This window comes from Chrysochloris asiatica, unplaced genomic scaffold (genome assembly GCF_000296735.1).
Source record: "Chrysochloris asiatica unplaced genomic scaffold, ChrAsi1.0 scaffold00034, whole genome shotgun sequence".
Lineage (NCBI taxonomy): Eukaryota > Metazoa > Chordata > Mammalia > Afrosoricida > Chrysochloridae > Chrysochloris > Chrysochloris asiatica.
Genome location: NW_006408552.1, coordinates 14586983 through 14601400, shown reverse-complemented (window position 1 = coordinate 14601400; position 14418 = coordinate 14586983). Strand labels below are relative to the sequence as shown.

The 14418-nt window shown below is 37.8% G+C and overlaps 1 protein-coding gene across 4 annotated transcripts in view; it reads right to left on the bottom strand.

The window, feature by feature from the left end:
- The window catches only part of RNF216 (ring finger protein 216), a 156731-nt gene extending 145604 nt beyond the window's left edge, over positions 1–11127 (bottom strand). For 2 of the 4 annotated variants that reach the window (XM_006859769.1, XM_006859770.1), the window contains exons 1-2: positions 10995–11061; positions 2909–3042 (exon numbers count right to left, since the gene is read on the bottom strand). In XM_006859769.1, the coding sequence (XP_006859831.1) occupies positions 2909–3042; positions 10995–11061 (201 nt within the window). Of the gene's footprint in view, positions 1–2908; positions 3043–10994 lie in introns of all 4 variants that reach the window. The other 2 variants (XM_006859771.1, XM_006859772.1) reach the window with 2 other exon arrangements.
- Positions 11128–14418: the final 3291 nt, after the last annotated feature.

Sequence of the window (14418 nt, the reverse complement as noted above, 5' to 3'; positions counted from 1 at the left end):
AAATACCAACAGAGAGGAAAAGAGTCTTCAAATCAAGTTTCAATGCTATCCACTCTGTGCACAGGGTAGATAGGGACGGGCAACTTAGACATTGGCTATCTAAAATGAGGGGGCAATAAAGGCACAAAGTGACTGGCTTACAAGGTTTCAAGAGGGAGCTTAGTTAAGAGTGTGGGGGGAAAGAGTACCCACTGAATAGTAATCATCTTGTCTAGATGGGTCTGGTGAAAGGAGATGAGGATAAGATTCGTAAGATTCAATAGTGAATAACTGCTATCATGACTAATCATGACTGTCACAATTGTAAAGGTAGAAGTTTTGTAACAAAAAAAAAGGGAGTGGTTAATCTTACAGCCCAGAAACAGAGCACTCTAGGATCATCAAGAGAGAAACGTACAAATAGAATGCGGGACCTTATCCAGAGAAGCAGCAGCGCCAGAGATGGGGGCATGGAGAGGGGGAGCGGCTGAGGACTCTAGATTCATCAACTAAGAAGAGAAGGATTAAGAGCTGGTGGCCAGAAGCAGACTTGCAGAATGTGCCCTTTGGAGATGTAACTTATTATATATACCTGAGTGGGTTTTTTTGTTTGTTGTCTTTTTTAAAAAAAGCTAAAGTGGATAAAAAGAAATAGAAATGCTTTTAACTGATGGTATATGGAGGGGATTATAATCAATGTAATGAAACAAGTTATATGAATGGTTGAATGTGAAACTGATGTAAACTTTCACTCAACCACAATAAAAACCTTAAATTAAAAAAACAAACAAACAAAAAAAACCCATTCCAGGATAAACAGAAGCTAAGGGACTTTGCCAAAGCCAATCCTGCAATGAAAAACATCCTAAAGGGAGTTCTGTGGACTGAGAACCAATAGACAACGTCCAGATATTGACGTACTTGGCAGCATCACCCTGAACTCAATCGACAAATGGAAGAGTCAAGAACAGAATAAAATATTAAGAACAGAGGATCTGGGAGGTCAGTCTATGATCACAACAATTATAATGTGAAAGAAGGTAAACACAGAGGAACAGAGATCCAGGTGGTGGGAAGGTCAGGTAGATTACAGGATAAAATAGACTGTCTTAAATGGAGGGAAGAGTTAATGGAATATAAGGGAACCACAATGATGGGGTTGGGGTGGGGTTTAGTTTAGGTGTTGGGGAGGGCAATATAAGAAGGGGGAGGAGGTGGAAGAACAACATAGCGGAACACTGAGACAGGTTTGCATGGCCTAAGTGGGGCAGAGGTAAATAGTGATGCATGCTCAATCTTGGAACAATAGGGCTTTGTGATACAGGAATGTAGGCAAAGTTTGAAGAGGGGAAATAATACTAAGATGCTTGACTGTCTTATGAATATTGGTTTCCCTTGCCTACTATCATAAAACAGACACTTGAGTGGAATAGAACAAAATGTCAGAAAACATGATTACATAAAACTTGTAAGCCCATTTGCAGCCTGTAACTGATTAGAATACCTAAAAGGGGTTCTAGAACTTGTCCAATGAAAAAGGCCTCTTGTGGAATTTTTGCAGAATATAGGACCTACATGGAATCCTGAGTCCCATCCAGAACCGTCTGAGGTGGGACATTCCCAATAGCAAGGACAAGTAGACCAGTCTGGAACCGCTAGAGTGACAGAAGATACATCTTCAAAGAAAGATTATCAAGAAAGAACCAAAACAAAAATGTCAGCATGACTGACTACTACAAGAATAAGCAAGTTGTTCTCCAAGAAGCCATCAAGGCAAGCAACCAAGTTCCTTCAAGACAAACTCCCCTCTAAGACTGAAACTCAAATGGAACACATGAGCAGGCATGTAAACCTGTTGGTGCCCACATTGGTCTACTGGTGAGTGGAAAGGGGGAATGGCAGCAATGAAGAAATGGGCTGAGCTCAACTGCAGTCCACTGACTCACACTGATCTGGAGATGAGAGAGAGAAGAGGAAGGGCTGGTTGGTACAAAAGTGTGGCAAGACCTGGGGACACCTGAGCCCATGGACAAGGACATAGCCACAAAGGATTAGAGCTGAGAGTGAAGCATCCAGTTGATATGAAGTGAGGAGAGATGCACAAGAACACCCACCAACTTGCAGACAGTACCCATTTAACCTTGCCTCTGTGGCTCAATAATCAGAACTGATTAGAGGAAGATTTAAAAAAAAAAACAAAAAACCATCAAGAGTGAAGAGCACAAGCAGAACGCAGGATATCATTTAAAGAAGCAGCGATGCCAGAGACGGAGGCAGAGATGGGAACATGGAGACGGGGAGTGGCTGCGGACTCTAAATTCATGAGAATAGAGGGCCAGAAGGCATACTTGCAGAATGTGCCCTTTCAAGGTGCAAATTATTATTTATGCCTGAGTGGTTCTTTTTTTTTTTTTTTTTTTTTTAAATTTTTTTTTTTTTTTTTAAAGAGCTAAAATGGTAACTGATGGTACATGGAAGGGATCATAATCATTGTAATGAAACAAGGTATATGATTTGTTGAATGTAGAAGTGATGATCTGCCCTGTAAACTTTCACTCAATCCACAATAAAACCTTAAAATAAATAAATAAAGTGTAAATGCATGAATATCCTGGCTCATTCAGAAAAAATAAATGTAGAGTAATAAGGAGAGATAAGTTCTATCTGACAGATACTATTGAGTCTGACTAGTGCATGAATAGTTAATAGTAACGGTATAGAAGTTCACTACAGAAACAGGCCAAAACATGGCTTCTATGAAACATTCTCAAGCTAAGTGGACATCACTCAGGGTGAAAAAGGAACTGTCCTCAGAAATGGAGAACAGCTCTTCTCCAAAACCCCAATACCCACCCATCCCAGCATGGTCTGAGAATCAGATCACTAACTTGCAATGAAGCCTCTCCATAAGAAGTCTAAGCAAACTCACTTCTGTCAGGATGACATCATCCAAGTCCTCTTCTTCTTCATGTTGTTGAGGAGCTGGGGTGACCAGCATTGGAATTCCTTCCTCATCAGAAGAATCAGAAATGGTGATGGGTCCATCTCTGACACTGATCCAGTCTACAGGGAAGCGAAAAGCATTGTGATTGGGAAACCAGCATAATCAAATTCAGTCCAGTAATTCAAATTCAATTTAAAAAAAGTCATGCCTAAAAGTCAAGTTCACAGTTGCTCGTGTGTTAACTTACCTGCTCTTAAGCAGTATGTGCATTGCACTTTAGCATTAAGAGCCATGCTCCCGTGTTGGTCTTTACCAATAATAGTACATTTTGGGACTTGCTAAAGAAAATCTGAAAATTACTTAAGTAGAAGACTATCAACTTCTTACATTATCATGGAAAATTGTGTTGATAAAATTTTGACTGATAATTTCTTAAAAGTGATTTCACAACCCCTCATCACGTTTTCATACCTTCCAGAAAATGGAAGATTGCTATATGTAAATTGATATGGTCTGGAAAAGTACCACTCAAAACCAAAATTAATATTTTAATAGTAAAATTTGCTCACTTATGACACAGACTTCAAACATCATTAATTAAACTTATTTCAGTGTTTTCACCAAATACCCATCAAGCATCTAATTTTCCTAGTATCCTTTTGGAGTACTGGTGGTGTAGTGGGTTAAGCATTGGGCTGTTAACCACAAGGTTAGCAGTTCAAACCCATCAGCCACTCCAGGGGAACAAGATGAGGTTACTGCTCCTGTAAAGATTTAGTCTCAAGAATCTACAGCATTGTTCTACTCTGTCAGAATCCACTCAAAGGCAGTGGGTTTATTTCTTTACTTTTGTTTGGTATTCTTCTAAATGTAACTCGAACTAAATTGGAGTCCTGCTATGGCACTGTATAAGTACTGGACTGAAAACCACAAGGTTGGCAGTTAAAACCCACTAGGCAACTCCTTGGAAACCCTATACAAGGTCACTATGTGTCAAAACTCACTTGGTAGCACTTAGCAATAAGAATTAAAGTAACCACCTAGCTGCAGTAATTATGATTAAAGCCTCAACTTCTTTTTATTTACTCTAAGTTATATGTGATACAGAAAATATGGCCTTTCTATAGCTACAGTCTTTTTCACTCCCACTAAATAACTGAATGGGGCTATGGAAATAAGATGTATGAATCCCTATTCAAGGAGACTAATCAGTTTTGCCATCCCACCAGGCTTAAAATGAGCTTTTCCACAAGAAAAGGAGGAATCTCATGGCCACTGAGAAAGAGACAAGAGTGCAGTGCATCCTCTGGGCCTCAGATCCTGTGCTGAAAGCCTACTGGAAACCAGGAGACAGAGTACTATGACACCACAAGCAGAGAGAAGCAGAGAGAAATGGAAGCAAAGAACCAAAAGGGCACAAGACATAGCAGCCCACAGAGTGAGAAAGCTGAGTGTCTTCAGGCCAAGCTTACTGGCTGAGTGGGATGTCTCTGGGCACTTGGTGGCGCTAACTAAACTTGATGACCCATGGAGCTAGAGCTAATCATCTTCAGGTCAAGGCTTACTGGTACTTGTTGACAGAGGAAAAAGCTTTTGAACACTTGGCTGAGCAGGACAGAAGCTACTGGACTAAGAAGCTAAGGGCCAAAGAGAGGCATGCCTGTGGGCATTGCTAAGAAGAACTATTTCTAGAGTTGTTTCTGATCCTATTATTTCCCTGATAAACCTCATATTCATAAGTACTGTCTATGAGTACTGTATATTTTCAATAGCTTCACATGCATGTGAAAGTCGGACGGTGAATAAAGAAAGACAGTAGAAGATCAGAGAAGAATTGATGCATTTGAGTTATGGTATTGGAGAATATTAAAAGTACATGGACTGCCAGAAGAACAAACAAATCTGTGGTGGAAAAAGTACAGCCAGAATGCTCCTTAGAATCCAGGATGATGAAATTTTGTCTCTCATACATCAGACACATTATCAGGAGGGACCAGTCCCTAAAGAAAGACATTATGCCTAATAAAGGAGAGGGTCAACAAAAAACAGGAAGATCCCCAATGAGATGGACTGGCACAGTGGCAGCAGCAAAGGGCTCAAGTTTAACACTGATTATAAGAGGATGGCACACAACTAACTGGGCAGTGTGCTGTTCTGTTGTGCATTAAGGTTGTTCCGAGTAGGAAACAACTCAACGGCACCTACCAACAAATGAGTTCTGTTTAACTATTCCAATGAATTCTCGAACCCAGGAGAGAAGCAGAGAGTGCCGTGGGACAGAGAGTGGTGTCAGAACTGATTAAAAGGTTTCAAAGTGGAGGTGTGTCTGACTTCTGCCTTACAGGAATCAGCCTTGGGATCTATCTCCCACCCCACGCCCCCTTATATAGTTACAGAAGATCAGATATCTCTGCATGTCACTTTTACAATGTATCATGCTAGATATTAATTCCTAGGTAACAGAGACTGATTTTTTTCCCCATGCTTCAAGTCATGGGAATGTTAAAAATTAAGGTGAACAATTAAAAATGCATTAAGTGTCCTTCCTAGTGGAAAGGTTAAAAATACTCTTTTTTAAAAAAAGAAAAAAAGAGGGTGTCATTATTATGACTTGAATTGCCTCCATTAAAGCTGTAATGTCTCTTCTGAATGCCTTATATATATTTTATAGCACATTACAATTTGGAAAAGACATCTAAAATCAACTATCTCATTTTATTCTTATAAACAGCTGTGGTAAAGGGTGATATAGTAGTTTACAACAGCAGGTCGCCCCCTGGGCTCTAAGGTTGGATGACCGGGGTTCAATCTCAGCTCCATCACAGATTGGTGGTGGCGGTGGTGTGCTGTGGAGTCGGTTCCAATTCACAGCAGCCCTGTATAGTGTTTCCGAGGCTGTAAATCTTTACGGGAGCAGAAAGCCTCATCTTTCTCCTGTGGAGTCGCTGGTAATTTAGAACTGCTTACTAACCACTATGCTACCAGAACTCCTATTTAGTGATGTGAATGATCAACTTAACTTCTTTAAGTATACACTGCCTCAAAAGTAAAAAGGGTTAACAAATGACTCAAATAATAGTTATGATGAGGAAACGCACATAAAAAACTTATTAACACACTGATTTCATGTCCAATGCTCTTTTCACTATACGGCTACATTTTACATTAAATTAATAAATGTAACAAGAAACTGAATTCAGTAAATTAATAAATGTAACAAGAAACTGAAAAGCACATTATAAACGTCTTCCAGTTAAACCTGGCAGAATGATGATCAGCACTGAGATCTCCTGAAACTCCATTTTAATGTCAGAAAATGGAACTTTGAAAAGAGTATAAACATAAACCTGCAAGCACAACATACAAAAAGAAGGTAATGGTAGCAGGTGAAATAATTCAACAAAGTTTTGGAAAATAGCTCTGCAGGCATTAAGCGACTCAGCAAAGTAGAGATGGGGAAATCCACAGCCTGCAGGGCGACAGTCACCCAGAAGTTCAATGTATGTATGCTGCAGAATTCTAGAAATGGGTGACATACAGCACTTCTTAAAGCAGAGATGAGAAGTATTTTCAAGTCTAGATAATGAATGATGAGGTTCTCATATTTCTTCCTCTACTCCAGTAAACAAGAGACCAAATGTGTCTAGGTGTAGGTTGTTTTGTATTTAATCCTTCTTGGAGTCTGAGGAGTGTCTCAAAAGTGTAGATTAACATATTCATCAAATCTGGGACATTTTCAGCCACTGCTTCTTCAAATATTTGACTGCTCCCTTCTCTGACATCTGGTATGGCGCTGTAGGATGAGCACTGGACTGTGAACCACAGGTCAGCAGTTCAAATTCACCAGCTGCTCTTTGGAAACCTCTATATAGGCTCACACTATGAGTCAGAACAACTCAACAGCACTTAACAACAATAACTTCTCTCTTTACTTCTTAGACTCCCATTTTCTGTATGTTGGTATCCTTGGCTCTCCCTGCCCATTCCCCCATTCTTTTGTGTGTGTGTGTTCTACAGACAGGATAATCTCTACTGATTCATTTCAGTTGACTGATTCTTTCGCCAGGCTGAGTCATCTCAGGAATTTTTCATGTAATTATTGTCCCTTTTTTGTCTTTAACTTTTTACTGTGATTTGGGTGAAAGCTAACAGAGTAAACTGGTTTTCCATTCAGTTTTTTTACTTTTTAACTCTAAAATCTCCATTTGATTCTTCTTATTTTCTGTGTCTTTATTGATAGTCACTATTTCATGAGTCTATCATTATCTTTAATTCTTGAATGTGGTTTTCTTTAGTTCTTTCAGATCTATGGGTAGAGCACACAATTTGCACTCAACTTTTAACCTAAAGGTTGGCAAAAAAAAGACCTGGTGAGCTGCCCCCGCCCCACCCCCACCCCAATTTTCCAACCAAAAAACACTATAGAGCATTTCTGTTCTGTAACACAGAACCATTGAGTTTTGGGTTTGGTTCTTTCAATATATTTACAATAGATGCTTTGAAGTCTCCATTTAGTTCAACATTTGAGTCTCCACAGAAACAATTTCTATTGAGTGGTTTTCTCCTTCAGTGTATGTGATCATAGGAGTCCCAGTAGTGTAGTGGGTTATGGGTTGGGCTACTAACCACAGGTCAACAGTTCGAACTCATCGCTATTGATATCTCTACTCAGTTTTTGATTCTTAATTCTTGATTCCTAGGAGTCACATGATTGATCAGATATTCTTGAGTAAATAAGGCTTCCATCTTTTGCCAATGGATCTGTGTGGCTTGGTGAAAGGATTCAAAGTTCAGTCATGTTCTAAGCCTGTCCTGCTTTTTACTTTCTGCTTTAACAAAGCCTCATGTTCTGCCAGAGATGAACAACTTTCTAGAGCCCACTTAGCCCGCCTGCACACATGTACTGTCTTGTGTTCACCAACAATCAAGGGCAGTAGAAGTTTATCAAGGTGCTCTTTGACTACCTCATGCCCTGGAAGCCCCTGCTAAAGTTCTAGATGAAATCTTTTGCTTGCACTAATCAGACATCAGTTAAAATATTAATTTTCCCTGATTGTCACTGAGACTGGTATTGTATTGTTCTTGACATGGCTTTTGGACATGGGATTTTCCACATGATGGTCCAAATAGTGTCAACCCCTTTTTACCACCAGTGTTGGGGCTGCCCAACTCATCCAGGCTGAACTTCTTACTACCAAAAACAAAAGAACCTGAAGAGGGTAAGAGGAAGAGGAAATGGGAGTGGCCCCAGGTGAAATGACCAGACTTTCACTGTTCTTACCCAGATTCAGAAGATTTTCTTGAATAAATCCTTCTCAATTCTTGTATGCCTTTGGTCAATTTCCAGTCCTTAAGTGGTTTGACAATTATGTCTAGCTTTATCACTGCTTTTTAGGGAGAGGATATGTCAAGCTCCTCACTCAGCCATTCTGGAAGTCCTACCTCCTGAAGGTTCATTCTAAAGAGATAATGAGGCAGAAAGGCTCTAGACGAATACGCCAGGCACAGAGATAAGAGAATGTGAAAACTTATTTTCTGGCTCAAAATACAGTCAATTTTGATAAATACAACAAATGGGTGTAGTATTCCATGCATATCTTTATGTCAAATTTGATCGTGGTCTTCTAAATTTTGATATGCATACAAATGTTTATATGTTGTTTGCCCTTTTAGTTATGGGAAGAAATACGCTAAAATTCCTATTCCACTATTATAATTTTTTCAATTTTTGCTTTGTACATTTTGACATGATATTAATAAGTTTAAAGAGATTTAGGATTTTTATTATCTTCCTATTACACTGAAATTTTTATCATTATAAATTCTTTCTCACATTATTCCTTACTGGAGTGTCTATGTTATCTACTGTTGTAGAGGGATGCCTGCCTTGTATTGTAGCTATGATCTGCATGCTGTATCTTTTCTAACTCTGGAGTACCATCAGTCTTTCTTTATTTTACCTACATTTTTGAAAACTATTTTCACTGGGTATGGGATTCTATAGGTAGGCTGGCTATTACTCAACAATTAAAAATGAACTGATTACTAATCTATCTAACAGCATGGAAGAACTGAAAATAAATAAATAAATAAAAATGTATATATACTTTATGGTTCCACTTATATGAAAGTCTATGGACCAAAACAAAACAAAACCAAAACAGGTCAATGGTTCCAGAGGGCAGGAGAGGATCAATATCTTGATTGAAGTAGTGGTTATACAAGGTGGCATTCATTTGTCAAAAGTCAATGAACTATACACTTAAAATGTTCATCTCACTGTATGTAAATGTACTATAATAAAGATGATTTAAAAAATGAACCTACCAGGTTGTTTAATAAAAATTAACACTGCTAATAAAAACAATATTCTATTCCAGAAAAAAAAATTGTGATGGATACAAAGTACACATAATTTGTCTAAGAGAATATATACCTACAGAGTCAGTAACATGACAAAAGGAATGGGCTATTCTTAAAGAAAAATTGTTCGAGTATATTTAAGACTCAATTAAGGAGCAACAACAACCATAACAATTTGATACATACATTTAGAAATTTTGGAAATAATCATATATACAAGTTATAAATAAGATTTAAAACTTTCTGAATCACTATAAATTACAGCCACAATCACTACCAAGTTATAGCTATCGTTGAAATTCTAAAAATAATTATTTCTTTTACATTCATAATTTGCATAGACTGAATAATTTTATTTATTTTGCTCAATTTATTTAATAAAATGTGTTCAACTTTAAATGCACTAACAGCAATAATTTACCCTTGGATGGAAAAAAAAATCATTTTGGTAAAGCACAAAATATTATAAATTAGAAAAACTAGTACAACCTCTTCCATGAAATTTATACTTGCAAAACCTGAATAATTAAGGTTTCTTTCCTATTCAGCAGCATATTTTTCCTTCAGACAAGCTGAAATGGGAATTAGGATTTGACAAAAAATTTCATATACATCCGGAATTTTATAGAACTGTAGGTACCCCTTCTTTCATGAATCAATAAATTTCCCAAAATTTTAGCTATAAAACTGTTAGCTATAAAACACAAATATATTTCCTAACATTCCTCATGCAGCTAACGCAGCATAAATCTGCTATAAGATTAAGCAGGCTTCAGTCACACCTTTAGCAGTTTTAAGTCAAGCCCACAGCTTCTTTGCAGCCACCATTCCTTCACACTCAGAGAACTGCCACTGTAGCCATAGCCCCAGGTCTTCAAATTCAATGACTGTGTACTCATAGCTTATTTACATTGGCTAATAGATGCTATGGGTTAATGCACTAAACTGCAAAGCAGGCTAAACCACAAGGTTTGCAGTTCAAGCTCACCAGCTGCTCCTTAGAAACCATATACAGGGTCGCTAAGGGTCAGAATCAACTAAATGTCACTCAACAGTTTACAATTTAATCAATCTACTTATGATGGGTGATTCTTAAACTTCATTTGTGTCAGTAATTTGACCATCATTTGACACATATTCTATTCTCCTATCCAAGTAGTGGGGACTCCGGTGTGGTGGTGTAGGATCAGCACTGGATTGCAAACCATAAGGTTGGTAGGTTCAAACCATCAGCAGCTCCTTGGAAACCCTACACAGGGTCGTTTTAAGTCGGAACTGACTCAAAGGCACTTAACAACAATCCAAGCACTAGAGTCCTGGTATGGCACTGTAGGATAAGCACTGGACCGCAACGTCAGTTTGAAATGAAAGATCGATGGTTCAAAATCACAACCACTCATTGGCAACCCCATCTCGAGTCACTATGAGTCGTAACCAACTCCAAAGCACTCAACAACAATCCAAGTACTAACCAAGTCTGACCAACCTTGCTTAGCTTTCTAGGTCAGAAGAGAAGTGGTACGGCCAGTCATAGGCCACATTTTCTAGTCTGACAAATTTTAAGTCCAATGTTCTGAAATCTAAAATGGAATTATCTCAGGATTCTAAATGGTTCACGATATGTTCATTTCAAATGAGATCTCACCGTAATACTAAGAGAAAATGCAATAAGGAAAGGGAGAAAGCAAGAGCCAAGCAAATGACTCACCTTGGCCCCGGTGGCAGTGAAAGTTGTTCAAGTGAATTACCTCTTCGCTGTTGTCGCCTTCTGCCATTTTCAAATGCAGAATATATCTATGGATCTGCTAGTATTTAAACATGGTGACCAACTGTTCCAAAAGTTCTGAAAAAGAATAAAAAGGTGTATTTAGGATGAGTAAATATCAAAACTTCCCATATGTTTGGTTGAGGAAGCATTTTAAAATTCTGCTGAAATAACTCTCAAATAAAATACAAACTAAAAACACATAAAAATGAAACAATATTTTAAAAAATATACTTAAAGGGACAAAGAACTGGTAAAGAATATATTCAAATTCAGAAAGTATAACAACAACCACAACAACAAAAATTGTTAGAAGACAACTCACATCAAAGAAAACCCAAATGGTCAATAAACATGAAAAGATGCTCCACCTCCCTAGTCATCAGAAAAAAGTAAATCAGAAAATGAGCTATGTGTGAAACCACTGGGGCTAGGAAATAAGACAAGTATGTGAGAAACGGAAAATCTTACACACTTGGAAAGTATCCTGAACAGGTAATTTGGGGCAAAACGGGCCATACTCAGTTGAAGATGTAAATTTCTTGTGCCCAAACAATTCCATTTTTAAACATATTAGCTAAACAAATGTACACAGGTGCCAGTAGACATGCGTAATAGAAGATATGGACAAGGCTGTTCATTGTGGCAAAACCTGTAACTAAAAAGGATTTTTTTGACTGCTCCTTGGAAACCCAATACAGGGTTTGCTATGGGTCGGAATTGACTCGACAGCACTTAACAACAACAACAAAGGAAAAGATAAGTAAAATTCATGCAATGAAGCAATGCAATTCTATCAATATGGACAATTAACAATGTTAAGTGAAAATAAGCACTCCATTTACACAGAAACTTAAGAGATGTTGTTGTTGTTAAATGCCCTCAATACAGTTCTGATTCATAGTGACCTGGTATAAGATTTCTGAGGAGTAGCGTAGTGGGTTTGAACTGCCGACCCTGTGACTCATAGTCCAGTGCTGATTCTATAGTGCCACACCCTAAGTCCTTTTAATACATTGTTGTTTTTAAGTGCCATTGAGTTGGTTCCAACTCCTAACAACCCTGCATAAAGATTTATAGCCTCAGAAACCCTGTACAGGGTTGCTATGAGTCGGAACCGACTCCACGGCACATCACCACTACAGATCTTACAGACAAATTAAAAATATTATGAATAACTTTATACCAATTAATAGGAAATTTGTTATTCTAGATGAAATGGAGAACTCCTTGAGACAAGACTTAACACAAAAAGGAACTTTAAAAATCTGAATAGTTCCCTTTGAAATAAAGAAATTAAATCAATAATTAACACAAAAAACACTTCAAGTCAAGGAAGTTTCCCTAGTGAAGTCTTCCAAATATATGAGGAAGAAATGTAACTAATATTACAAAAACTCTTTCAGAGAATAGAAACAGAGGAAATGTTATTTTTCAAATCATTTTATGAGACAGGCACAACTTTGATACTAAGATCTGATAAGAACATTACAAGATAGGCTATAACATCTCAAGAACAAAGGCATAAAATTCATAATCAAATCAATGCAAATTACATTACTGGAATAAAGAAGGAAAGCCACACATATGGATCTATCAAGATAAGAAAAACTAGCATTAGATAAAATTCAACACCTTATTCATGATGAAAGACTCTTAGCAAATTATTATTAAAATGGAACTTTCTTTATCTGATTGAAGGCATCCCAGAAGCCCTGGAGCAAACCTCCTACCTCACAGTGTACCTCATGGTACCAGAGCTTGTAGCAAGTGCAACTGTCGTTAAATGCTGTCGAATTGGTTCCAACTCACAGCAACCCTACATAGTAGGGTTTCCAAGGAGCAAGTGCAGTAGGGCAATAAAAAAAACAAAACAAAACAAAAAAAAGCAGGTTTAAAGGAAGAAACAAAGCATTATTTGCTGTTGACAAGATTATAGGAGCAATGCAAAGACAGATGGAAAAGTAGAACAGAGGGTTCAGAAATAGACCCACATATATTTGGTCACCCACATGAAAATGAAGGTGTCACTGCAATGCAATAGAATTCTAAATGTCTTTTCAATAAATGCTACTGAATCAAGTGGGTGTCCACATAAGGTAAAAAAATGAATCTTGACCCACTCTTCACACACATCATATAAAAAAAAATCAATTCCAGAAGGATTATCAATGAACAATAAAACAAAAATGTGGAGTAAATACAGGAAGATACAATTATGTTTTTATGCCTGTGAAGAACTATACACAGAGAAATCACTGGAATAAGTAAATGGCTGCTGTTAACTAAGTACCACAACTGGGTTATACGTAAATACTTTAAACAGAAATGTATCTTCACAGTTCTTCTGGAGGTTACTAGCTCAAATCCAGGGTGCTGGCAGGGCCATGTTCTTTCAGAGGAAGTTCCTTTCTGGCCTCTTTCAGCCTAGGTGTTTCTTGGTTTGCTCTATTTCTCTGAGTCTCTTCTCTTTTCAAGGAAGCTACTCAGACTGGTCAAATAGAATTAGGACCCATTCTACTCCAATATGACCTCATATTAACCGATAGCATCTCCAAGGACCCTATTTCCAAACAAGGTCACAGTCACAGATACCAGGGGTTAAGACATAAAATTTGGGTAAGAAACAACTACAAACTGACATTAAAAATTTTAGTATTTCAAAAATGACATTTTGAAAAGGATTATTTAGAGCAGCACTGAAAACCATCAAGTGCCAAGGAATATGAGGGTAACTCAAGAAGTATTGTTACTAGGGTTCCAGTTCATATGTGCATGAGTTTACTCCAAACAAAATATGCTTATACATCTCTGCAATCAATGGATGGCGGCTAGAGACTAAATTCCCTCAGAAAGACATTTGTCTTAGCCTCATTAAGGTACCTTCAAAAAAGGTTTAATCAAAACAGTGACTTCTGAAAAGATGTGCTGAGCCAGTAAAATGATAGAGTCAAAGCCCAGTGGCACTGTAGGATAAGCATTGGACTGCGAACCACAAGGTGGTTTGAGCGCCCGAATTGCTCTTCAGGAGAAAGATGAAGCTTTCTGCTATGAAATGGAACCAACTCCATAGCAACTTAACAAAAATGGGGTCTTAGCTTGATAGATTTTTCTCAAAGGGCACAGGATGACTACTGGAACTTATTATGAAAAAGTTTTAAGAAAACAGAAAACTGCATTTTTAAAAAAAGTCAGAAAAGGTATGCTGAGATTTTCTGTTTCCATCATGACAATGCCCCTGCTCATTCTTCCAGGGTAGCAAGAACTGTCCTAACTAGAATTTCATTGGAAACTTTACCCCATCCACTTTCCAGCACTCATCTTACCCCTTCAGACTTCATTTTATTCCTAAATCTCAAGGAATATT